Source organism: Heloderma suspectum, chromosome 4, assembly GCF_057233095.1.
Source record: "Heloderma suspectum isolate Gila_16-S chromosome 4, 16-S_ref, whole genome shotgun sequence".
NCBI classification, from domain to species: domain Eukaryota; kingdom Metazoa; phylum Chordata; class Lepidosauria; order Squamata; family Helodermatidae; genus Heloderma; species Heloderma suspectum.
Window position 1 is genome coordinate 136068111 of NC_139461.1, and position 26906 is coordinate 136095016.

The 26906-nt window shown below is 43.9% G+C and overlaps 1 protein-coding gene and 1 pseudogene across 4 annotated transcripts; both read left to right on the forward strand.

Moving 5' to 3' along the window:
- Positions 1-3821: 3821 nt before the first annotated feature.
- On the forward strand, positions 3822-25959 carry LOC146347419 (carboxymethylenebutenolidase homolog). Of its 4 annotated transcripts, none has more exons than XM_084850612.1 (7): positions 3822-4064; positions 7627-7892; positions 12007-12221; positions 16952-17059; positions 19729-19871; positions 21521-21612; positions 25088-25959. In XM_084850612.1, exons 3-7 carry the CDS (start codon positions 12007-12009, stop codon positions 25265-25267), a joined length of 738 nt encoding a protein of 245 aa, XP_084706738.1. In that variant the 5' UTR covers positions 3822-4064; positions 7627-7892; the 3' UTR covers positions 25268-25959. The 4 variants fall into 4 exon arrangements, with proteins under 4 accessions (XP_084706738.1, XP_084706737.1, XP_084706736.1 ...); XM_084850611.1 differs by having other exon boundaries at positions 7845-7892; XM_084850610.1 differs by lacking the exon at positions 7627-7892.
- On the forward strand, positions 15904-16035 carry LOC146347420 (U1 spliceosomal RNA; annotated as a pseudogene).
- Positions 25960-26906: the final 947 nt, after the last annotated feature.

The following is a 26906-nucleotide window of genomic DNA, read 5'->3' on the forward strand; positions in this document are numbered from 1 at the left end:
GGCTCAAACATGCTCATACACTACGCTCAACATCTAAGGTCCTCCTCCAGGTGCCTACTCCGAGGGAGGCTCAGAAGACAACAGCAAGGGAGAAGGCCTTCTCGGTGGTGGCCCTCCAATTATGGAATGATCTCCCCGATGAAGCCCGCCTGATGCCAACACTTTTTTTTTGACCTGGCACCTTTTGGTGCCAGGTCAAGATTTTTTTTTCTAAGGCATTTGGTAGCATGTGATGAGTTTTAATTGATCTTGGATTTGTTTTATGGCTTGGCTGATTGCTCAAAGTTGTTTTTAGATATATATTGTTTTTGTGTATACTGTCTTTTTGCATTTTATTTTTAAAAATTTTGCATATTGTATTGTTAATGTTTTAACCTTTGTAAACTGCCCAGAGAGCTTCAACTATGGGGTGGTATAGAAATATTATCATTATTTATTACAACAACAACAACAACAACAATAATAATAATACACTCATCTTCTATAATGCAATGAATTGAAGATTTACAACGCTTTCTACATTTGAACGGATGGTGTATGGATACTACCTGTGAATGGATATGTATCTGGATATTTGGTCTGCTTTTGTTGAAGTTTGCAGAAACCTGTATTTTCGTGTGTGTGTATACACACACACAGGTCGCCAGCATGGTTAATGAGCAGTGTTAAGGGAGCTATTAGAGAAAAGAAAGCTTCTTTCAGAAAATGGAAGTCTTGCCAAGTGAGGAAAACAAAAGGGAGCACAAGCTTACACGAAGATGATGCAAGCAGACAGTAAGAGATGCAAAAAAGCATTTTGAAGAGCATATCGCTAACAACATCAAGGCCAACAATAAAGAATTCTTTAATTATATCAGAAGCAGAAAACCAACTAGGGATGCAGTTGGCCCATTGGATGACAGTGGAGCTGAAGGAATACTGGAGGAGTACTGAAGGAGGACAAGGAGATTGCAGAGAAGCTGAATGAATTATTTTCATTCGTCTTCACTGCAGGAGATATAGGACAGATATCTGTGCCTGAACTGATGTTTTCAGGAAGGGAGTCTGAGGAACTGAGGCAAATAGTGGTGACAAAAAATTAGGGGTGCACGAAACCCACTTACCTGGTTTCGCAGCTTTTCGCGGTGGGGGGGAGGCGCTTCGCTGCTCTCCCCCCGAAGTTCAGGCCGGGGGGGAGGCTTCCCGCCTCGCCCGGCCGAAATTCAGGCCAGGGGGAGGCTTCCCACCTCGCCTGGCCAAAATTCAGGCCGGGGAGGAGGCGCCTCGCCTCGCCCGGCCGCGAAATTAAAAGTTTAAAAAAAAAAACGCCCCCGTGATAGGCTACGTGACGATTAACGTAGCCTATCACGGCTAGATCTGCAAAGTCAGCCATGATAGACTACATAAATCGTCATGTAGCCTATCACGGGTGACTTTAAAAAAAAAAAGCGCGTACGGATAATGGCGGCCCCCATAGGGAGCCGCCATTCGCGTTCCTTATTTGGTCCCTGTAGTCTACGTAAATCTTTACGTAGACTATGGGGAAAATAAGGGCAACGCAAATAGCGTTGCCCTTATTTTCGCCGTAGTCTACGTAATCTTTACGTAGACTACAGTGACCAAATAAGGAACGGGAATGGCGGCTCCCTATGGGGGCCGCCATTATCCGTACGCGCTTTTTTTTTTTTAAAGTCACCCGTGATAGGCTACATGACGATTTATGTAGCCTATCACGGCTGACTTTGCAAATCTAGCCGTGATAGGCTACGTTAATCGTCACGTAGCCTATCACGGGGGCGGTTTTTTTTTTTTAGTTTTATTGGAATGGCGGCGGCAGCAGCCGGTCGAAAGATCGGCTGCCGCCCCCGCCCCTGACAAAGACCCGACGAACCGCCGCCAGGAGGGACATTTGGGAAAGGTAAGTCCCATCCCGGGGGGGGTGCAGGGGGCAGGGGGGGTGCGGAGAATTTCTCCCCAAAACTTGTTCGGGGGGCCGAACACGTTGGCGCTCGGCCCCCCAAAGTTTCGGGGCGAAATTCTCCGCCAACCCTACAAAAAATGAAGTTCTCAACCTTATTGATAAATTGAAAGTAAATAAATCACTGGGCCCAGATAGTATCCATCATAGAGTTCTCAAAGAACTCAAATATGAAATTGCTGATCTTCTGACCAAAATATGCAACATGTCCCTAAGATCAGCTTCTATACCAGAGGACTGGAAGATGGGCAGTGTAACACCAATTTTCAAAAAGGGATCCAGGGGGGATCTGGGAAATTACAGGCCAGTTAGCTTAACGTCTGTTCCGGGTAAATTGGTTGAAGGCATTATTAAAGATAAAATTAGTAAGCATATAGAAGGACAAGCCCTGCTGAAAAAGAATCAACACAGCTTCTGCAAAGGTAAGTCCTGTCTCAGGAACCTTTTAGAGTTTTTTGAGAGTGTCAGTAAACATGTAGACAGGGGTGATCTGGTAGACATTGTTTACTTGGACTTCCAAAAGACTTTTGACAAAGTCCCTCACCTAAGACTCCTGAGCAAACTTAGCACTCATGGAATAAGAGGAGAGGTCCTCTTATGGATCAGTAACTGGTTAAAGGAGAGAAAGCAGAGAGCAGAGAGCAGAAATAAATGGTAAATTCTCCCAGTGGAGTGCCACAGGGATCTGTATTAGGACCAGTGCTTTTCAACCTGTTCATAAATGATCTGGATTCAGGAGTGAGCAGTGAAGTGGCCAAGTTTGCTGATGACACCAAATTATTTAGGGTGGTTAAAATAGGAAGGGATTGTGAAGAGCTCCAGAAGGATCTCTCCAAACTGGGAAAATGGGTATCTAAATGGCAAATGCTGTTCAATGTAAGCAAGTGTAAAGTGATGGACATTGGGGCAAAAAATCCCAACTTCAAGTATAGCCTGATGGGATTTGAGCTAGCAGTGACTGACCAGGAATGAGGTCTTAGGGTTATGGTGGACAACTCAATGAAGTTGTCAACCCAGTGTGCAGTTGCTGTAAAAAGGGCAAACTCCATGTTAGGCATAATTAGAAAAGGGATTGAGAATAAAACTGCCAACATCATACTGCCCCTATATCAATCTATGGTACGACCACACTTGAAATACTGTGTACAATTCTGGTCACCACACTAAAAAAAAAGATATTGTAGAGCTGGAAAAGGTGCAGAAAAGGGCAACTAAAATGATCAAGGGGTTGGACCATCTCCCCTATGAGAGAAGATTACAACAGCTGGGATTTTGAGTAGCCACTATCTTGATGGCTGCTCTGTCTGTAACCCATTTATCTTGTCTATACAATAAAAATGTAGACTAAAAAAAATACAAAATAAAACTCGTCTTTGGCCCAGAATATAAATAGACTTAAAGTAAATAGTGATATAATTTCCTACAGAGGAACCACAAATGCAAAATGTTTTAGCAGAATTTGCTGGTAGCACCTTTCCAAATTTTGGAGGCCATTAATTGTTGATTTAATATTGCCACCCTTTATATTTCAATATGTGGGTGATATATAATGAAACTTGCCTTTAAGTGACTGAAGATTAAGCAGGCAATTAAACAAAAAAATTGTGTGTTCTTTAAGAGCTTGGCAACAGCAAAACACAGAATAGCCAAACATAGCTGAACTGTGTGTCAGGACAGGCAGTGCGTTTTGTGCTCCAAAAATGTGCCTCTCCCTGTAAAGGGGAGGAGATGGGTGTGGTGAGGAATAAAGAGATCAAGGACACAGTGAGGAATATACTGACTAAGCATGATTGGAGTGGAAAGCCAGAGAAGAGGAGGAGTTCCAATTCCCTCCTACCTACCTGGGTTATCCTAGTTATTCTTTGGTGACATTTTGTAATAAGCAAACTCTCTCTCTCTCTCTCTCTCTCTCTCTCTCTCTCTCCCACTCCCCCCCCCCCGCTCTTTTTCAGGAGAGCTGCAGCAAGCGCAGTGAGCATTGCCAGGGAAGCTGTTAGAGAGAAAGTTAGGCCCTCATTGACAGCCAATTTCCCTCTTTTTAAGATCCTTTGGAGTAGAAAGTCAGTCTTCCTGGCCACCCATAGGAAAAGAAGACTCTTCATTCCAGGTATGTAGGAATCCAGTGTGATATGCCAAACTGTTCTCCACGGGAAGATGAGCAGGAGACAGAGATGCCAGGCAAGTCTGTGGTATCTTGATAACAACAGCTGGCTGACAGATCCCCCAAACTGCAGCAAAATATTTTTTTGCTAAGAGAAGAACCAGTGCTTTACTGCCACAAGCTGTGACAGGGATGTGACTTTAGGAATGTGGTGGTGCAAAGATATGTATGTCAGGCATATGCTGCTGAATACTGTATTGTTGTGGTCAGTGCTGACTGTGCAGCTGGGTCCTTCTGTCATATTACTTCAAATCCAGCGGCTGTGAACTTATGATGAGGCAATAAGCTTTCCCTTGGTGAAAATAAGAGCTTGCTCAGAGGTTCTCCTTCACATTTAGTGTAGTAGTGTAGTGGTTAGATGCTGGACTGGGAGCTGGGAGATCCGGGTTCTAGTCCCCAGTCAGCCATGAAGCTCACTGGGTGACTTTGGGCCGGTCACTGACTCTCAGCCTAACCTACCTCACAGGGTTGTTGTGAGGATAAAATTGAGAGGCAGAGGATCATGTATGCTGACTTGGGCTTCTTGGAGGAAAAGGTGGGATGTAAATGTAATAAATAAATAAATAACTAGTAAGACTTAACTTAGTCAAAGTGTGCAGAGTTCATGCGTGGTGATTGAGAGGGCGTGCCAGCTCCAGGATTTGGGGAACCCTCAGGCTCAGCACCCTCACTGAGCCTCCTTAATCAGAAAGAGGTGAGGCACAAGAACAACAATTATCTCATACTGCCTCTGAGTTTTGCGGGGTTTCTAGGCAAAATCAGAATCCTGAGACAAGGCCCCAATAAATGTTCAACCTCACCACCCCCTGGAGCTGTGGGCTGGGACTGCCCCTCCACTCCCGCCCCGCCTTATGGCCACATGTTGGATATAATATTAACTGGGGCCTTTTGGCATAGCATCCAGCATATGCAAACTTTCCCTTCATGGAGTCGCACTTTGTCGCTGCATGAAGACACTACCCATTTTAAGATAAGTGTGAATACAGGCTCTGCTTTGCTACTTAAGTTATCTAAGCACTTAGACACAACTGTAATGTCATAAAGATCAATGGCTCCTCCCTCACTGAAAGGCTATAACTATGAATAGCCACGCAGAGCTAATGAGAGTTGTGAATACTACAAGGAAACCCCCAAGGCTTCTCTGAAGGGAGAAACACAATTATTTCAGTCACGCATTTTTTTTATTACTGTTAATTGTGTGAGAAAATGCCACGTATGCCAAGGAATGGAAATTATATTGCTTTTTATCAGCAATCTCAAGGAGATTATGGGAACAGTGCCTGTAAGGGCTTTTGTAACTAATTAACTAAAGCTTCCCATGGTTGTGCTAACAAACGGCAAATATAAGTAACAGATATACTAAATAGATACAGTTGATTCTGTGCTGTGGCCTGTTTGGTTTTAGGCCGACAGGCTGCAATGCTATGCACACGTACCTGGGAGTAAACCCCATTGCACTCAGACATTTCTGAGTCAACATGCTTAGGATTCCACCATCATTTTATTTTACACACAATCTGTTGTGCAATCCTAAATTGCTCCTCCTTTCATATTCCACCCACTCTCCCTCCATCGATAGGCCCCAGTACTATATCCCACACCATTTCCAAGGGTCTTCCAACTTGCAGGAACAAATTTTCAGGGGTGTGTGTGCAGAGGGCTGTAGGAAAGGGAGATGCAGGAAAGCTCTGTTCTGTGAATCGGTTCCGTTGACAGAGGATCCACGTCTTTAAGAGATTTCTTTAAGAAGAAAGGTTTGCCTTAACAGTTAAAATCATAGAGTTTGATCCAGACTGCGTCTTGCTTAGAACAGGTCTATTGAAATCAATTATACTTAGTGTAGTCATGACTAACTTAAGTCCCATTGATTTCAATAGTTTTCCTCTAAGCATGACAAAGCCTGGAATGAACCGATAGCACCTAAAACATTATCCTGTCATTTCTGCTAGCCCTAGGGCTTCTTCACATGGAGCTTTTATCCTGCGATTAAGATGGCTCTCTCTCAGCAGTTAGCAGGCTCTTTACATGATGCCGTGAACCTCCAAGGCATCTCCTGCACTAAATGCCCTTTGTTCCGTTTTTAAACAGATCGCAGGTAATGAGCTATCCCTTGTGTTCCACTTGAGTTCCCTCCATGAAAAGAGGAAAAGCAGCAAGGAATGGAGCGAGATCAATGAAAGATAATGGAAGACTCAGATACAGGGAGGAGGGGGAAAGGGGAGGGGGAAAAGAAAGCAGGTGAAAAAGGGAGTCATTGTGATCCTGCATTTAAAACAGAAGCAGAAAGTCCTGTTTTAAATGCAGGATTTTAGGCTGGTGTAGAGATGCCCCTGGTTAAAAATGATCATGTGTTTGGCATCTAGGTAAGGATGTACGAAAGTCACTTACCTTTTCGCGGATGTGATTCATGGGGGGGGAGGCACTCTGTCCCTCCCCCTGGAATCCTTGACGGGGGGGAGATGATCTGGTCCTCCCCCCTGGAATCCTGCCCGGCCGGCTCCGCTCCATGGCAGCTCTACGGAGCAGCTGGCCAGGGCCGTCCACAGCCAGACTTCCAGCTGCAGATGGGCTGCTGCGGACGCAAATGGGAGCCGCCGTAGTGGCTGTGTTCCCTATTTTTCACCGTTTAAGCCTAGTAAATATTTACGTAGGCTATTACGGCGGGGGGGGGGAACGCAAATAGCGCCCACTACGCTATTTGCGTTCCCCTTTTTTCGCCGTAATAGCCTACGTAATTTTTTTTTTTTTTTTGCCATAATAGCCTACGTTTGCTAAAACGGCAAAAAATAGGGAATGCAAATGGCGGCTGCCGTAGTTGCCGCCATTTGCATATGCTGTTTTTTTTCTTTTTTTTTTTTGGTTAGCCGTGATAGGCTACGTAAATACTTACGCCGCCGCATCCACCCCAGGTAAGTGCTGTCCCGGGGGGATTCCACGGGGAGCAGAAGGCCGTTCCGCCATGGATTCCGGGGGTCCGGATTCTCACTGGAATCCGTGGCGGAATTCTCTGCCATCCCTACATCTAGGACTGATCTCATGAGGCTTTTGCTGACTCAGAGGCTCTCTTCACACCTGGCATTTTATCCCACTACAAACTGGTTCTTTTGATTTGGATCGTTTCTGGGATTTAGACTGGCCCTGTATACAGGCATCTCTCAGTGCTTCCCTCCACCCTATACCTTCTCATGGCTGTACGGAAGGCTGATCACTGGTTCCTGTAACATGATTGATGGCTCCGCCCATCCCCCCACTCCTCCGCCGCAGGAGGGAAGTCGGAAGCCCTTCTAGTGACTTCAAAGGTGGAGGGAACCCTCCTTCCAGGTACGTTTGCCTGGGTCCTCATGTTGCTTCCACAGGAAATTCCCATCTCCTGGCTTTCTTCCCACCCACCCCCAACACGCTGTTGTTGCTCTTCAACCTTATTCTGGCTTCCCAATGACCCTGTAAGGTGGGCTAGAAGAAGAGATAGTAGCCGGCTGGCTTCCTAATCGTACTGATGTTTTCACAGGCAGGAGTGCAAGTCCATTCAACGGCTGTAGGCACATACATGCCAACCCTCTGAAGATGTCTGCCCCACCTTCTTCCATGCCGTCCTAGATGGTTGCCACTCAGAAGATATGGTTTGAATCAAAGGAGCGCCTTCCTCCCTGGCATGCGTGCAAAGAAGCGGGGGGGAGGGCAGTCTTGTTTTCATCCCTTAACTTGTGCATTACTGTTTCATTGCAGACCCCAGGAAAGCCACGGCTTACTTCTGAGTAGACATAAAATCGTACTGTAAGTCTACAACCCTCAGCACACTTACTTGGAAGTAAGCCCCACTGAACTTAATGGGGTGTCCTGAACCAACAGAGAATGTTGATTCCAAGCTTGGTGGGATGGGGGATCAGATCTGCCTCCCTTTGTTGCAGGGAGGCATCTTACCCTCTTCTCCCTCCAATCGAGAAATGTGCTCAAGCATTTACATGGCAGACACGTGGTTTGAATCGAGGAAAGTCCTTCCTCAGCAAGACTTGAGCGAAGGCAGGAGTTGCCCTCCAACCGTGCACCCCCCCTCCTTGCAAAGAAGGGAGAGAGTGCAGTTGGAGGGCGATTCACCTGTCAAATCTGCTTGGTCTCCTTCTGTGCAAGGAACCCTCCTGCCCGTTCTTCCCTCCTTGCCAAGAGGATCCCTGCTTAGGATCTCCTGGGTGCTACATGCCCCGCAGCCCATCCTCAATGCCTTTGTCATCCTGATCGTACCCCCAACAACCAAAAACAAATGACCGCAGCTGCCCAGACACAGCAGTTTCTTCTGCTATTAGAGAATTTCATGGGGAGGTCATGGTGCTCCTGTTCCATGGGCTGGAAAAAATACCACATCCTTTGTGTTTGGGGAATACATGGGATTGTTGTTGCTGTTCAGTCGTTCAGTCGTGTCTGACTCTTCGTGACCCCATGGACCATAGCACGCCAGGCCTTCCTGTCCTGCGCTCTCTCCCGGAGCGTGCTCAAGTTCATATTCATTGCATCGGTGATGCTATCTAGCCATCTCATCCTCTGCCATCCCCTTCTCCTTTTGCCTTCAGTCTTTCCCAGCATCAGGGTCTTTTCCAGGGAGTTTTCTCTTCGCATTAGGTGGCCAAAATATTGGAGCTTCAGCTTCAGTATCTGTCCTTCCAATGAGCACTCAGGGTTGATTTCCTTTAGGATGGACTGATTTGACCTCCTTGCAGTCCAGGGGACTCGTAAGAGCCTTCTCCAGCACCACAGTTCAAAAGCATCAATTCTTCAGCGCTCAGCCTTCCTTATAGTCCAGCTCTCACAGCCATACGTTGCTACTGGGAAAACCATAGCTTTGATTAGACGGACCTTTGTCGGCAAGGTGATGTCTCTGCTTCTTACTATGCTGTCTAGGTGTGCCATAGCTTTCCTCCCAAGGAGCAAGCGTCTTTTAATTTCATGGCTACAGTCACTGTCTGCGGTGAACTTGGAGCCCAAGAAAATAACATCTGTCACTGCTTCCATTTCTTCCCCTTCTATACGCCAGGAAGTGATGGGGCCAGATGCCATGATCTTAGTTTTCTTAATGTTGAGTTTCAAACCAGCTTTTGCACTCTCCACTTTCACCCTCAACAAGAGGCTCTTGAGATCCTCTTTGCTTTCTGCCATTAGGGTGGTATCGTCTGCGTATCTGAGGTTGTTGATAATTCTCCCAGCAATCTTAATTCCGACCTGTGATTCATCCAACCCGGGGTTTCTCATGATATACTCTGCATATAAGTTAAATAAGCAGGGCAACAATATGCAGCCTTGTCGTACTCCTTTCCCAATTTTGAACCAATCGGTTGTTCCATGTCTGGTTCTTACTGTTGCTTCTTGACCCTCGTACAGGTTTCTCAGGAGACAGGTAAGGTGGTCTGGTACTCCCATCTCTTTAAGAATTTACCACAGTTTGTTGTGATCCACACAATCAAAGGCTTTAGTGTAGTCAATGAAGCAGAAATAGACGTTTTTCTGGAATTCTCTTGCTTTCTCCATGATCCAGCGAATGTTGGCGATTTGATCTCTAGTTCCTCTGCCCCTTCGAAACCCCACTTGTACTTCCGGTAGTTCTCGGTTCACATGCTGCTGAAGCCTAGCTTGTAGGATTTTGAGCATAACCTTGCTGGTATGTGAAATGAGCGCAATTGTACAGTAGTTTGAACACTCTTTGACATTGCCCTTCTTTGGAATTGGGATGTAAACTGACCTTTTCCAGGCTTGTGGCCACTGTTGAGTGTTCCAAATGTGTTGGCATATTGAGTGCAGCACTTTAACAGCATCATGTTTTAGGATTTTAAATAGCTCAGCTGGAATACTGTCATCTCCGCTAGCTTTGTTGTTACTAATGCTTTCTAAGGCCCACTTGACTTCACTCTCGAGGATGTCCGGCTCAGGTTCAGTGACCGCACTATCATGGCTATCAGGGACATTAAGATCTTTCCTGTATAGTTCCTCTGTGTATTCTTTCCACCTCTTCTTAATCTCATCTGCTTCTGTTAGGTCCCTGCCTTCTTTGTCCTTTATCATGCCCGTCTTTGCACAAAATGTTCCCTGAGATCTCCGATTTTCTTGAAAAGATCTCTAGTCTTTCCCATTCTGTTGTTTTCCTCGATTTCTTTGCATTGTTCATTTAAGAAGGCCTTCTCGTCTCTCCTTGCTATTCTCTGGAACTCTGCATTCAGTTGGATATATCTTCCCCTTTCTCCCTTGCTTTTTGCTTCCCTTCTTTCCTCAGCTACTTGTAAAGCCTCATCAGACAGCCACTCTGCTTTCTTGCATTTCTTTTTCTTTGGGATGGATTTAGTTGCTGCCTCCTGAACAATGTTATGGACCTCCATCCATAGTTCCTCAGGCACTCTTTCTATCAGGTCTAATCCCTTAAATCTATTTGTCACCTCCACTGTATATTCATAAGGGATATGATTTGGCTCATACCTGAATGGTTTAGTGGTTTTCCCGACGTTCTTCAATTTAAGCTGAAATTTTGTAAGAAGCAGCTCATGATCTGAGCCACAGTCAGCTCCAGGTCTTGTTTTTACTGACTGTATAGAGCTTCTCCGTCTTTGGCTGCAAAGGACATAATCAATCTGATTTTGATATTGACTATCTGGTGATGTCCATGTGTAGAGTCGCCTCTTGTGCTGTTGGAAAAGAGTGTTTGCTATGATCAGCGTGTTCTCTTGGCAAAACTCTATTAGCCTTTGTTCTGCTTCATTTTGTACACCAAGGCCATGCTTGCCTGTTATCCCAGTGATTTCTTGACTTCCTACTTTGGCATTCCAATCGCCTATGATGAAGAGGACATCTTTTTTTGGTGTTAGTTCTAGAAGTTGTTGTAGGTCTTCATAGAACCGATCAACCTCAGCTTCTTCGGCCTCAGTGGTTGGGGCATAGACTTGAATTACTGTGATGTTGAATGGTTTGCCTTGGATTTGTACTGAGATCATTCTATCGTTTTTGAGATTGTACCCCAGTACAACCCTTTTCCCACCCTTTTGTTGACTATGAGTGCAACTCCATTTCTTCTAAGGGATTCTTGCCCACAGTAGTAGATATGATGGTCACCTGAATTAAATTTGCCCATGCTTGTCCATTTGAGTTCGCTGACTCCCAAGATGTCGATGTTCAATCTTGCCATCTCATGTTTGACCACCTCCAGCTTACCTTGATTCATTGATCTTACATTCCAGGTTCCTAAACAATATTGTTCTTTACAGCATCGGATTTTCTTTTCACACCAGACACATCCACAGCTGAGTGTCCTTTCGGCTTTGGCCCAGCCACTTCACTCTTTGTGGCCCTACTTGGAAATTCCCTCTGCTCTTCCGCAGTAGTATATTGGACACCTTCCGACCTGAGGGGCTCATCTTCCGGTGTCATATCTTTTAGCCTTGTGATATGTTCCATGGGGTTTTCTTGGCAAGAATACTGGGTTGCCATTTCCTTCTCCAGTGGACCACATTTTGTCAGAACTTTCCACCATGACCTGTCCATCTTGGGTGGCCCTGCACGGCATAGCTTATGGCTTCACTGAGTTACGCAAGCCCCTTTGCCACAACAAGGCTGTGATCCATGAAAGGGAAACATGGGATAGGCTGGGAAAAATGGTGGGAGATGCCCTGGAGGTTCACAACATCATCTAAAGAGCCCATAAACTTCTGTGAGAGAGCCATCTCAATAGCAGGATAAAAGCTCCATGTGAAGAAGCCCTAATATTAACTGCCTACCTCTGAATCTACAGGGCACAGAGCATCCATGCACACACACAGACATACAGCAGTACCTAAGGGCAGCTTCAGCTTTTGCCCTGCATTGAGATTATTTCCAACTTGCTGTATCTTTGTGCATCTTATTTTAAATTTTACAGATGGCTGATGAAGCGGGTCCATGCCCATGCAACATTGGAGACAAGTCTGAATATGAAGGGCTTGGGCATGAGGTTTCTGTGGAGCACATCAAAGCCTACATAAGCATGCCCTCCCTCAGCACTGACAAAGCGGTGATTGTGATTCATGACATATTTGGATGGCAACTACCAAATACCAGATACATAGTTGATATGCTTGCATCCAATGGATACGTGTAAGGAATTGTCCTTATTATTCTCACTCTTACCTTCTCCAACTGGCCTCTCCTACAGTATATTGTGTATTCTGAACACAAAGTAAAATTAATCTATTTGTTTAAGAATGCTTTGTATGGCTAAGATCATACACATAGCGTAAAAACTAAACGTGAAGAACAATATATTCTGAATAATAATACAAGTTGGGGGTCCCACAAGGAATTGCAGGAGGAAGAAACAACTGGGAAATCCCTCCATAGCGTAATATTACAAGACCGCCAAGCTCTGGGGCTAGATGAGTAGCTCCTTGCTCGCCAGGGGCTCATCTACATAGGATGTTTTCTCTAATGCTGCTGCGGTTCAAAGTTGTTAGGGACACATGACGTCATGGCCAATCCACAGCCAACCAGCTGCATCCCTCCTAAAAAGCAGCATTTTCTGAAAGTCCTTTTACTCCATATGTTTTACTCAAAGTGGCTCCCAGGCAGTTCCCCTGCAGTATCCCATCCCTCCACATTAAATCCTGAACATGCCTCTGTGACGTAGCTGTGACCTGGCAGTGAGGTGCTCCAGGGGTATTTTCCCCATTTGCAGTAGGGCTGCTTTCACAATAAACAGCCTCCTTTTCCCATTCAAAATATCAGTAGCCCTGTTTCATTCACAATAGTGGAGTAGCCAGTTTATATGTAGTGGACAATAAAGAATACAGAGCAGAAGGAGAAAGGGCAGCCAGCCGCTATTTCGCAGTGGTGATACACCTGCAACTTCGTAGTCGCGCAATACACCTACAACTAAGGAATACACAGAGGGGGATGGAGAAAGGGCAGCCAGCTGCTGTTTCTCACTCACGCGATACACCTGCACCTTCACAGTCACGCGATACACCTACAATTAAGGAGGGGGGAGAAAGGGTGGCCAGCCACTATTTCCACAATTGCGCAATACACCTAAGGAATCATAATCCTAGTACTAAGGAATCATGGGGGGGGGAGGGGAGAAAGGGCGGCCAACTGCTATTTCTGCAGTTGCGCAATACACCTGCAACTTCACAGTCACGCGATACACCTACAACTAAAGAAAACACAGTACTTCCCCAGTCAGAAGTAAATCTCGCTCCCCTGCAGTCTCAAGCAGGGGAGTAAGCCCCACGGAGTTCAATGAGACTTACTTTCAAGTAAGCCTTCATGGGTATCATGCTGTGAGGTTTACTTTTTTCTCCAGATACAGGATGGGGATTCACCCAAATGCTGGATGAGATAGGAAAGGTGTGGGGCAAACTACCGGGGCTTTCTTCAGGGCTTCCAATAAACTTCCCTGAGCAGGGGAGCATGGACAGGTGGGGAACAAGTCTCTCATTCGCTTAGCATCACCTACAGGGTTGATGACATTTTTCAGGAAATTGGCTTTGGCCTGTCAGGGCACACGAAGCAAGAAAAGCGGGGTTTTAGGTAGCGCATACTCAGCTTTTCTTGCTTTGTGTGCTGCTGATGGACCAAAGCCGATTTCATGACAATCCGGATAATACTCCAACTCGCTTCTCATTCCACTGTTGTGAAGATCCCCCCCTGGCCCTGAACCTGCAGGCTAAACTGGTCATAGTGGTACATGTTCCTTTACATTTAATGTGGACATTTTAAAAAATGCAAATAGCTGGCTCCTGGAGGACGCGGTTATTGGGACTGCAGCAAGCAGGTAAGGGAAGGTTAACCTTTTCCACCTCTGCTGCAGTCCTAATGGCATTTGCTCTTCTGAAGCTGTTCTTTGCATTGGAAGGAAAGCTCCCATTGGGTGTTGACTTTAGCTGTCCTTCTTTCGATGCCCAAAGAGATAAGAGAATAAAGACAAATCCTGCTATTCCTTTGTTGGGCTGCTATGATTTGTTCCTCTAGATATTCCCAGTTTCAGCTTCCATCTTATTAGCCACATGTGTAGTTAATTATCAAGTAGGGAGCTGAATTCCCCAAAACTGAATGCCCACCCTTTCCCACTGCTGTTCCACGAGTGCCTTGACGTTGTGTCTCAGTCGAGGCTTGGAACAGCCACTTCAAGGTGCATGGCAGCAGCTCTGACTGGAGCCAGCTTCCCTCTCCCTACTCAGAGGGGCCAGGGACTTTGGGGAGAGGCATCAGCAAGGGCCTCTCAGGCTGGATGTGGTGGGCCGAATCCAGCCCAGGGACTAGAGGTTCCCCATCCTTGTCCTATGATCACCCAACAAGGAATATTTGGATTGCACAACCCTGGCCTCACTTTGTTGGGATGTGTGGAAGGAGAGAAGAGCAGTGAAATTAATGAGAAGAGTTTATGGACAACACCACAAAGGGTTTAGAAAAATGAAATCCCACCCCAGTCCACCCTTGCCCCGTATTCTTCTGCATGTCACCTTGCTACAATTTTTGGTTTTGTTTTAGCAGAATATTTTTAGTTTTTCTCCATCTGCGCTACTCCCCCGCCCCCAAACACACACATACACACAAACACTTTTTCTAACAACTCCTCTCCCAAAGCAAGGAGGGATTTCAGTGATTATATGGATTGTCCATCCAGTAACTCTAATCCCCAACAGCTGGGTGGTAGGAAAGGAAATAGAAGTCCAGGGCTTAAGCATTCAGTGCCAGGAAGAGAGTGGGGAAATCTAGCAGACCTTGTACCCAGTCTGAGTCAGCCTTTCCAATTCACCCCCTTCCCCCAATCACATACACTTTAGGCTATACGCTGAAAAGAAGCAAGCAGCAATCTGTTTACTTCCCTTCAGTTTAATAGGTAATGGGCAGAATTAAGGCTTCTTCCTGTTCAGGGCTCCAGCCAGCCTGCAACAGGAATGCAGTTCAGAACTTTGGGGTGAGGGGGATTTCAGGAGAAGGGACATAACATTTATTTTTTTATTTTACTTATATACCACTTTATGTATTAAAATCTCTAAGCTGTTTACATATAAATATTAAAAATCAATTTAAAATACACTACCAAAAACAATTTCAACTACAATAACAATAAAAGCAATACAAGGAACAGTAAGATAGAACAGCATATGATTAATTACAATTAATTAATTATAAGCCAGAGAAAACCTGGGTGAACAAGTGCATTTTCAGGTGGCGTCTCAAACATACCACATTTTCTGCCTTCCTAAGTGCACTGTGGAAGGAATTCCAGAGAGTGGGCACCTCTTTCCCCTTTGCTTTCCTCCCTGCTACAGGATGGGAGTCTTTCAACCTCATGGAGCACAACCCCTAAGCCTAATTTCCACCTCCAGGATACAGAATAAGCCTGAGCACAACTCCACTATTGCCATTTTCTTTGCTTTTCTAGCAGATACCCTCAACATTCCCTAGGTCAGCCGTTCCCCAACCTAGTGTCCTCCAGATGTTTTGGGCTGCAATTCCCTGCATTTCTGACCATTGACCATGGTGGTTGGGGCTGATGGGAGCTGAAGTCCAAAACATCTGGAGGACACCAGGTTGGGAATGGCTCCATAGGTTTTGGAAATTCACAGATTCACATTTTGGGAGTCTGAATTGTTTGCTTTAATTTACAAATGAATATACATCTGCATACCTAGGTAGTCCCCCAATAGCTGGAACCAATGACCTTATTCTTGTGTGGCCCCATTTCACATCCAAACTGATAGGCAAAGAATCACCCAAGTTTGGTATTGAAGGTGGCAATGACTTACATGTTTCATGTCATTGATTTCCATTCATACTTACCTGGCAGGGGAGACATCTTGATCATGAAGGAGGTTTTCCCAGGGTGAGGCTCATCCATTGCACTCTGGGTGTGCTGACCCCTGCAATTTCCCCAAATGCAGAAAACTCAACTGCATAATTTTCCTGGGTTCCTTAAGGAGGAAAAAAGGTGGGATATAAATGTAATAAATGAATGAATGAATGAATGAATGAATGAGTGGTAGTGGGGAACTGCGTTCATGCTTTTAATTAAAAAAAAAGAATGTCATTTCCATTCTGCTAATTTTAACATTACAAAGTAAAACTTACTAAGAAATGAATAGTAACCAGCTGCTATTGATTTTCACATATATATTCAATAGGTCAATAGGACTGATCCAGAGATACATGCAAAAGGGCACTGAGTGCAACTAATACCATGCATGGTAATTTATTGAGGATGTGAATTACATCCAGAGAAACGTAGCTATTCATAGCTGACACAATCCGCCACCTGCACTGATTGCCCTGTCTTCCTAGGACATATCTGGAACATCTTGCACTGCTTTACACAGCAGGAAATTGTCCCGTTATGCTCATGCAGTGATGTCCAGTGTGCACATGGAACAGCTGCACTGCAGTGCAAATGCCTCAGAATTCATACAAACCAATAATTGGACAAGGGCAAATATTTTAAACTTGTGCCAGGTAATGGTGCTTCTAATTTTAGTATATTGTAAATGGCTCATTCTCCCCAATATGCACTAAAAGAAATGGTCTTGATATTTGTACAGTTTAAAAACAGAGTCCTTTAAAGCAAACCTTTTCTGTTTCTCTTAGGGCGCAATCCTATGCATGTTTAGACAGAAAAAAGGCTGGCTGGGGAATGCTGGGAGTTGTAGGCCTTTTCTCTGTCTAAACATGCATAGGATTACGTCCTTAAAGAATGTTGATAAGAAGGTGGGGGGTGGGGATGACCCTTCTGTAAAAGAGAGGGGGAAAAACCTTCTGTAGTAGGCTAATATTAAGTGATTTCAAAGAAGGTATTTGATAAGTGAACTTGCATTTATTTCTTTGTACAGAGCAATTTGCCCAGACTTTTTTAACGCACAAGAGCCTTGGAAACCATCTAACGTCCAGTCTGCATTCAAAGATTGGCTAAAGTCACGAGATCCCAAGAATATCAACAAGTAAGAGTACTCTTACTACTCTGGATATTTGAGGCTGATGGAAGGACTAGTCAGTTTAATCTGAACGCATTCAGGGAGGGTTTGCAGATGTAGACCTTGATCAGCTCTGGACATTTCCCTGTGGGGAAGGTACATATGGATTACAGCTCCCTCATTTGTTGTATGGGCAACCTAATGGTGCCTGCCACCATAACTGTTACTCAGCAAGCCAAGTCTTACACTGACTGCAGCCACTCAGATGGCATCTAGTAGAAGAAAAATGGGACAGAGCTAAGCAGCTGAGCTTTATTTGATTTAAAACAGCATATAAAATTCCCTCACTACAGCTTGTTGAGGAAGGGGACAGTCTCTGTGGCCTTGAAAGGAGCTGTGGTGAGGCAGCTCCTGAAAAAAAAATCCTCTTTAGATCCCACTAATTTTAATATCTTTCAGTCGGTCTCCACCATTCCTTTTTTGAGCAGGTGCATAAGTGTGAGTGGGGACCATTTGCAAACTTTCCTGGATGACACCAAGTATCTAAATCCTTATCAGTCTGGTTTCTGACCTGGTTTGGGGAATGAGATAGCCTTGGTCACCCTGATGGATAAACTACTCCGGGAGGTGGGCAGGAGGAGTACAAGATTATTGTTTCTCCTGGACCTTTCAGTGTTCAATACTACTTAGCATGGTATCCCTGGACCACTCCCTCTTAAGTCTTGTCATTTGGGGTGCTTTTGGATTCAGTACTGGTCCTAAATGCTCAGGTGACAGGGTACCCAGGGTACCTTTTACAACTTTAGGCTGATATGCAAGCTGTGCCCTCTCCTATGAGAAAAAAAAAAAGATTGGGCCACCGTCACTCATACCTTGGTAACATCCAGATTAGATTGTCAGTAGCCCTCAACAGTGGCAGCAAGAGAATGTTAATTGCTGCACAGGGTATGTATATTTCATTTTACTTCAATGTCACTGGCCCCCAGTTGATTTCTCAGCCTAATTCAAGGTGCTGTTTCTGACCTTTAAAGTCCTAAATGACCTTGCCCCAGGATATCTTAGGCACTCCCATTTGAACCTAGCTATTCACTTGACAATCTTTGGAGGTTCTGCCCTGTATTTCCTGCCATCTGATATGTGGTGAGCCTTCTCAGTGGGTGGTAAACTTCTTCAGAGGGATACTTGCCTGTCTTCCTCACTAATGGCAAGTCAAGATCTTGCTAGGATGTGTATCAATATATGTAGAATGAAATAGGAGAGTTGAGGTAGCAGACAGGACGAATAACTCAGTGATACAGATCAGTGAGAGGAAGGCTAGAGAGAACAGCTACCAGGAAGTGACTTGTTATTACCTGTACAGAACCAGAGGTGGAGGGACACAGAGAGTGTGGAGTTAGAAGCATGCTTGCTAAATAAAGAAGTTTATTTTACATAACTCCACTTGAAACATAGTTGCAAAGGTTTAGAAGTAGAACCCAGCTAGAGCAGCTCAGAAGAAAAAAAATGCAGCAAGAACCTTTTACATCATGGAGTGAGGCCTGAAACTCCCAGCACCATTAGATTTCACTGCAACTAATCTGGCCCAGACATGGAAGCACTGGAGAGAAGAATTTGAACTGTATCTAGATCTTGCCTTGGAGAGAGAGAAGAAAAGGTAAAGGTAAAAAAAACTGTTATACTACGTTATAGGAGAAAAGGGGCAAGAAGTATGCAAGTTTCTTGGTTTGGGCACTGAGCACTCCTGGAGGAGTTATTCAAGATGCTAGATGAATACTATATACCCAAACAAAATGAAACAGTGGAACACTATTTTTTAATGAGGAAGCAGGGTGCTAAAGAGGAGTTGGATGTTTGTGTTGCAGTATTAAGGACTCTAGCAGCAACCTGCAATTTGGGGGTGATAACAGACTCTCTTATCAGAGACAGGATTGTATGTGGGACAAGAGATCAGCATCTCCATGAGTGACTGTTGCAAGAAGAAGAATTAACATTGAACTACTGCCTGGAAATTGGTAGAGAAGCAGAACTTTCTAAAGAGAGGATCAGAATATTAGCAGGCACACCAGAGATGCAGGTGCATGCTGGCTAACAATCAGAACATTGCTATGAGCGGGATGTGCAGCCCAGTGAAGGGGCACCCAGAATACAATGACTATATTGTGGGAAACAGCATGCAAAGAGGAAGGAAAAATGCCCAGCCTATGAACATGGTCTTTACATCCTTTTTCAGCCCTGTTGTTTTGTTGCTGCTGCTGTGTTTGTACTGTTATTTTATTATACTTTTATATGGTTTGTTTTTATATTAAGACACCTTGCAGATCCTCTTTGGATGGAAATGCAGAATAAATACAAAAAAGATGTGCCAGCATGGTGTAGTGGTTAAAATGTTGGGCTAGGACCAGGGAGACCCAGGTTCAAATCCCCATTAAAGAGCTACATAACCAATTCTCACCTTCTCAAGTTGTCTCCAACTATATCCTATCCATTGTGGGCTATTAACCTGTACCTTCTTTGATAAAAGATGTGCCTGACAACTCTGCCACTAACTAGTAAGGAAGTTTCACACTCATTCTGGCTCCATTAATAGTCTCCTGTCCATACTCCCAGTCTTATAGCATTATGTCCATTTATGGGTTCCCCTCCTCTGGACTGGTGGTTTTCTTGATGATTTCCTCACTCACATTTTTGTATCTTAGGGAAACAGATGTAGTCCTGACATATCTGAAGCAACAATGTAATGCAAAGAAGATAGGTGTCATTGGATTTTGTTGGGGTGGAGCTGCTGTACATCATCTGATGTTGACATATTCTGAATTTAATGCAGGCGTGTCCCTCTGTGGTATGTATCAGATATAATGGGGTATATGCAAATTGATTCCTCTGCATGCATTACAGAGAGGGATTATGGAAGGAAGGTGATACTTCTAACCCAGGACATCTTTTTATCTGTATCAGAATGCAGCCATTGAGGTTTAGACATTCTCATGGACCAGCTGTTCAGAGAATATATCCTGTTCCTTGTACTTTTCCTCTGCACAGAAGCAATTCACATGAAACACATCATGTAGTCTGTACTTTATAACCCGAAGGAGTTCCATCTAGCTAGGTTTTGGTCATTGTTATAAATTCTTGGCTAGCACAGAGATTACATATTCACTCAAATGACACACACTCACAACCCCAACCCCCCGCAGAAAACACGAGTATTCTGCATCAAATGGAAAGCCTCCACAGATACCGGAGGCTCTCCTCTTCACAAAGGCACCCTTCCTTCCTGTCTAGAGGATGATGAAAGCAATGAATGAGGGGGTAGAGCTAGTGCACTCCCCTTCCTCACTTGTTTATGGTCATTGGTTTTTTGAATACCTGAATGAGACTTCTCCTCTGTCAACCAGTAATAGAGGATGTAATGGGGAAGAAGAGAGGGGAAGCAAGCACAGTGCACTGCTGTAACCCTTCTTGGGAGAGGTGAGTCACCAGCCCCTTTGCCCATAATGTCAGGCTGTCTCTGCAGGGTATTTAAGAGAGTACAAATTTGATTTTGGGTTTGACATGAAGTAGTAAAGTATCATTATAAGCTGCTTTGTTGCAACTCATATGATGTGGCCCCACGACCCACCTCTCAGTCATGACCCACAGGCTGAAGACTTCTTCTGGGCTAGATGACTGTTGTTGGTCTGATACACCTGGGCTCTTTTCATCTCCTTACGGTCGTATTTAGCGGGATGTTTGAAAACCTTATTCCTCTTGAACACCAGACTTCCATGCCAGATCACGAATTGCTTTTGAAAGTCCCCCAGTGTCAAAAGCAGTTAGCCATCAGGCATAACAGGCTGCTAATTGAGAGAAAAACATCTAAAAGCTCCCTCAGGTTTACAAAGGTGGTTTCATGGTTCTTTAGATCCTAAACTCCATCTCTAAAGCTAGTGAACTCACCTACTCCATGGTGAGTAGTTGAACATTAGGAGATGGTTACAGAATCAGATTGACTTTGTTTAGGGTGTGATGTAGAACAATTATATCCCTACTTTTAGGATAAGGACAACTCCTGCTTCTGGTATATCTCATGAAGGGCAGCTTGCATATTGGGTGGTACAATATATATATGTGTGTATTGGGGGGGGGGTTAATGTCTGGCTTTGCATAAGTAACAATAATGGATGGTTGAGTTGATAACCAGGTCAAAATATTTTATGGGACTCCTGACATGGAATTTACTTGCAAGTCAAACTTTCTGCCATGAAGCTGTCTTTCAAAAGTCTTTTTTACTCTTCAGGTCATTCTTGTCTCGATGGGATTTACTTGAACAAGAAAAGTGGGACATTTCTGTATAACATCTCTGGTTTTGAACTTTTAGCACAATAAAAAGGTGTTATCAGATTTCTGTGTTGCCAAATGTGTAATACTACTCACTCATTGTATGAAATGAAACAGTGTACAATCAGTAGATGTGATTGTAATTTCCCTTTTTTGTCAAATGTATTCTAGGAGTTATCCTCCTTATGGAGGACAATTACCACCTGCTAAATCCCATGTTTTTCATTTTTGGAGAGAAGGACGAACTCATTCCTCTTTGCCAAGTAAGGTGTTGTTTCAAAAAGCAGATGTTATGGGTTGGTCAAATTTTCCTTTTAAGGATTCCCCTCCCTCCAACCTTGTGAGTCTGGATGATAAAAAAAAAGATTGCTAGAATGGATCAAACCAGTTGAGTAAATTTAGCCTGGCAGATTCCTTATGCTATGGAGATTAGCTGAGTGATGTCTATCCTCAGAGATGGCCATAGATTGGGGATGAGCAACCATTTTGGGCCTGAGCACCAAATTCAAATTTTGGAAGGTTTCTGGGGGTCACATTCCAAAGGTGGGTGGGGCTAAAAGCAAGGGGGGGGCTATCCAGTGGGCAAGACAAAAGAAAAAATTAAGATCTACTTTTTAATTTACAGCACTAGTAAATTTCTGCCGAGTGTAACCTCCACTTCCCCTTCCAGTCCTCCATTGTTGACATGTGGCCTACTGTGATGGTTGTGGTCTTTTCTCCTTTACAAGCCATGGCATAATGGGATGGACTGGTAAAACTGCCACTCACAGTTTTCTTTCCAAGTTGTCATCTGTTCATCTGGAACAAAGTTGGCTTTTGGCAAAGGTTAACTTGGAGGAGAACTGCAGAGATACTGTTCTGAAGGGGGCTTGCCTATCTTTCCCCCCTCCCTAAGAAATGTGCTAATTGAGTCTGGGGTAAGAACAAAGAAAGCAGATGTGTGTAGTAGGAAGTAGTCTATGCTGGAAATGGATCTGAAAAAGGAAGCAGAGAACTGACTTTGTTCTTTGCAGAAAATAGTATAGCACACTGGGTTCCCCTAAACATCTGATGGTGAGACAGAATCTCTTGGGAGTGTTAATGCTGTGAACCCTGATCTTATGCTCAGCCTATATATATGTGCAGTCCTATGTCACAGAAACACCATAAGTCTCCAGTGACTTCCTTCTAAGTAAACTGAATTCTGGGAAAGTGCTGGAACCCCTGAAATGTCTCACCACTCAGGAATGGGGTGGACACGCGTAACATATTGTTACTGGATCACATCCCAAGAAATGCAAGAGCAGTGTTCTGGACATGGAAAATTGACTGTGGAAAATTGATCATGTGGGTGGGAATTGGCTCACAATTCTCTCCTCTTTTTAAAATTCTAAAGGATACTCTGGCTGAATGCAGCTGATGATCCTTTCAGACATTTGAAGGTTGTAAGGTGTGCCTACACATATCATTATTGTCTCTGCTCAAACAATTTTTCAGATAACTTTTTAAACTACATCCTCTTTGCTCAGTACTGGAACCAGAACTTGACCTTGTTTCATACCTGATTTTGTCTGCCTTGGGTTTGGGTGTTTAATCCTATGAGAATCAGTTTAATGAGACCGAGGTGCTGGTGTGTGAGTGAGAGAAAAGCAGGTAGCATTTGTGACGAATGTTTGTTAGGGCAAGATAAGCCAGGCCTTACAATCATATTGTAGGTCTTCAAAACAGTATCATGAATCACAGCATATATTTTTGCAAGTTTCAGGTTTTTAAGCAATACAAATATAATAACAATGTAAATAGTGGCTTGTTGTGCATACAGGCTCAGCAGAGGTGTGCAGAGTTGGGCATCTCATGAAGCTTCGACTGTTATACCAGCTGCAGCCTCTCCTGGACAGGGATAGTTTGGCCACAGTGGTACAGGCACTAGTAACCTCAAGTCTGGATTACTCTATGCTCTATGTGGGGCTGCGCTTATGGTTGGTCCAGAAACTGCAGCTAGTGCTGAACGTAGAAGCTCGACTGTTGTCAGGAACTGTCCCTTTTCAGCAAGTAACACCTCTACTGAGGGAACTGTACTGGCTGCCTATTTGCTACCAGGCTGGGTGTAAGGTTTTGTTATTGGTGTATAAAAAAAAAAAAAACCCAGGATACTTGAGAGAGTGCCTTCTCCCTTACCAGCCTGGCTGGTCACTGAGGTCATCAGATGAGGCACTCCTGGTGGTTTCGCATGGACCTGTGGTCCGTTTAGAGTCCATGAGGAGTAGGGCCTTCAGTGTATTGGCTCCCTCTCTATGGAACCCCCTGCCTGTTGATGTCAGGCAGCACCAACATAGTTTCATTTTCAGTGCCAGCTGAAGACATTTTTAGTTAAACAAGCCTTCTCTGACTGACCAGCCATGGTTTTATTGGTATAATTAGATTTTAAATATTTTAATTTTCTATTTTGAGCCTTTTAAATTCCTTTTTATTGTTCACCACTTGGAAATTTTATTGGATATAGAGTGGTATATAAATCTTGTAAATAAAATAAGTGATCTTGTGATTGCTTCACCATACTCTGTCAGGGTGAATATCAAATCTGGGACTTGTACTAGAACTTTGTCCCCTAAGCCATTGGCTCTGTTCGCATGTAATGATGGCAAATTGTAGGTGGTTAACCCATGTTTCGCCATGGTGTGTGCTCGGCACATGCCACCACCATTTCGAATATGTAACCTCTGATCAACCCAATCAGAGGTTGCTCTGTGCTGTACAAACCTGAACACTATGGGGCTGTTCACACATAACGACAAACATTGGTTTAAAAAACGATGGGCTGTTGGGGACATATGGCCATGCTGCATATGGCCATTTCTTCCACTTTGGTTCATAACCCGATCAGCTCCTTCATAGGTTGTGAAACATGATGTGAATCCAGACTGCTGGGTTGTTTAGGAGCTAAACAACCTAGTGGTTAACCCATGGTTTGTTGTTGATTAACCACTGGGTTGTTTAGCCCCTAAACAACCAAGTGGTCAGTGTTCATACATCATGCTGTATTATTGACAAAGGAGCCGATCATGGGTTGTGTGCTAAAGCGGAAGAGGCAGGCACGGTGTAGGCAGCATGCCTGCTCGTGCACTACAATCTATCCATCTTTAAACCCATGGGTTGTCATTATGTGCAAACCAGATCTATGGGTTAATTGTAGGTTAAATAACCCAGAGTTAACCTAACAACTAATTGTAGGTTATTTTCGGGTTATTTAACCCACAATTAACCCATCGAGTCCAGGTTCACACATCTCGAAGTAATCTCCAATCAGTCCTATCAGAGGCTGTATATTCAGAATGGCAGTCATGGGATAATTAATCATGGGTTAACCTAGCATCCTAGGTTTCTAGCCCTCATAACTGATGCAAAAATGGTCTGTGGCTCTTATCAAAGAAGTCATTAAAAAAGATGTACCCTTCCTCAGTCCTAAAAATTATAAAGCATCAATCATGTGAAAAACTGTACTGATGTTTGATCTTTATGGACAAGTAGAAATGGGGAAAATTGAATGTAGGAAGGTTTGATTCTAATACCACAGTGCAATAAAGGTATGTGTTTAACCATTTGAGCTGGAAATAGCATAGGAAACCTACAGGCTGATGGAGCTAAGATTTCATGACCTCTTATGACATAGAATCTATGTATGGACCAACAAGAGCTCTAGCAACCACAAAATATTACATTAATTCGGTACCAGTAATGAGAGGGTGTTTTCTGTCACAGGTCACTGAGCTGGAACAGAAGCTGAAACAGCAAAGCAAAGCTGATTTTGAAGTGAAAATTTATCCTGGACAAACCCATGCTTTTGTGCATCGCAAAAGAAAAGATATTAACCCTAAAGATAGACCTTATATTGAAGAAGCAAGGAAGGACATGCTGAATTGGCTGAATCAATATATCTAACAATCTGCACTAAGGACATACTTTTCAAATGTCCTTAAAGAAGGATTGTAACACTGAGCGTATCTCACACCACACTGACATAAGCCATTTTCCCATTGCACGTGACCACACACACACAACACACCATCTCTCGGGCTCTCATTCACATGCACACAGCCACAGACAGATCCAGCTGCTGCAATAGTGACCTCCTCCACTGGACTCTGGATGAAGTTCCATCATTTGACCACTTTTGGGAGCTGGTACACAATCCTTGTATGTTCTCAGTGTTAACTTCTCTATGGTGTACTGGTAATTTGATAGATTATATCCCTCAGGCCACCAGTTCAAAACATACAGTGGGCTTGAAATCTGAGGATGGGGCAAGAAGGGACTACAAAGAGATAGATTTAGGCTGAGCATTACCAAATAAAACTGTAAGAAGAGTTCACCAATAAGACACACCACCTCGGGAGACTGACATTCTTTAGTAGTTTATGGCTTATATGTTTACGGTTTTTATGGGACTGTTAAATGGAAGAAGCAAGCTTGTCCTTAACCTGTATTTGCTCTATGCTACAGCTTTGGTGGGATAAGGAAATAACTTTCGTTATCTATTTTCTATGCTGATTCCTTTATTCAATAAAGTTTTAAATGTTTGCTTGTATGTGCATTGGATACCTAAGGGTTTTTATTATTAAATGTATTGAAGAAAGTTCATATTTAAGAATAATTACAAGTAATCCTAGATCAGGCTGATAAATATACTTGATTACTTGCCAAGTACACTTTGGGGGGAATCTTTCAAATCAAAGTTGGATATTTTCTGTATAGCCAACAAGCACGTACACTGGAGAGTCAGCTCCCTTTCTATTTTGTATGTTTATACACCTCTGACAGAACTCTTGGAAAACTTGCCATTGCCAATTCTAATCTCAGCCTTTCTCAAATTTCTACCTTTCCTATTAGCACTTGCTTACATCAGTGAAACAAATAACCTCTCCTCCCTCAGAGTACGCCTTGCCACCGTGACCTGGCTACCTACTTACCCCCTAGTACCTCAGCTTTAATGTCATAATATGTGAGGTTGATCACAATGGAAGAGAGGGAGATAAACAGTGCCTTGGAGCCAAGCAGCTTCATTGCTGGCTGAGTGGCTATGGGAGGCAGAGGCTGCCATTGAGTATCCTGCTGTGGATAGCCAATTACTTAATATTTTCTTGGACATCTAAGTCTTAATGTATGCAGTTGTGACTTCAGAGAGTACAAAGACAACAACTCTAAGGCCAGAAAATCTCAGATTTGAAAGGTTTCCCCACACATGGATACTCACACATACACTGCATCATGGAGCAAGGAACAGTGACGCCTGTGGCTTTCACTGAAGTTCAGCATCAGGTGAGCAGTAACAATCACTGGTGTGGAATTCTGGGACACTCTGTGGCTGGATACTATTTATAAGGGGGGTGAAGAAATTAAGGAAAGTATTGGGGTTTGAGGCATCTGGGTTCAAAGACAGTTGTTTAGAGAATGCTACATTTGCTGCCAGCCTGTTTCCAAGCCCAGTTCAAGTTGCTGTTCTGACTTTTGAAACTCTGAGAGCAATCCTGTGTCCCCTAGACAGTGTCTGGGGGAGATAGGATTTTTCCGTTTCCCAGCT

Excerpts from the sequence above, each read along its gene's own strand:
- LOC146347419 (XM_084850609.1), top strand. The coding sequence starts at position 4,112 with ATGAGCAGGAGACAGAGATGCCAG. Across the intron at positions 12,222-16,951 it reads CTTGCATCCAATGGATACGT|AGCAATTTGCCCAGACTTTT; the intron begins GTAAGGAATTGT and ends TTCTTTGTACAG. Across the intron at positions 17,060-19,728 it reads GATCCCAAGAATATCAACAA|GGAAACAGATGTAGTCCTGA; the intron begins GTAAGAGTACTC and ends TTTGTATCTTAG.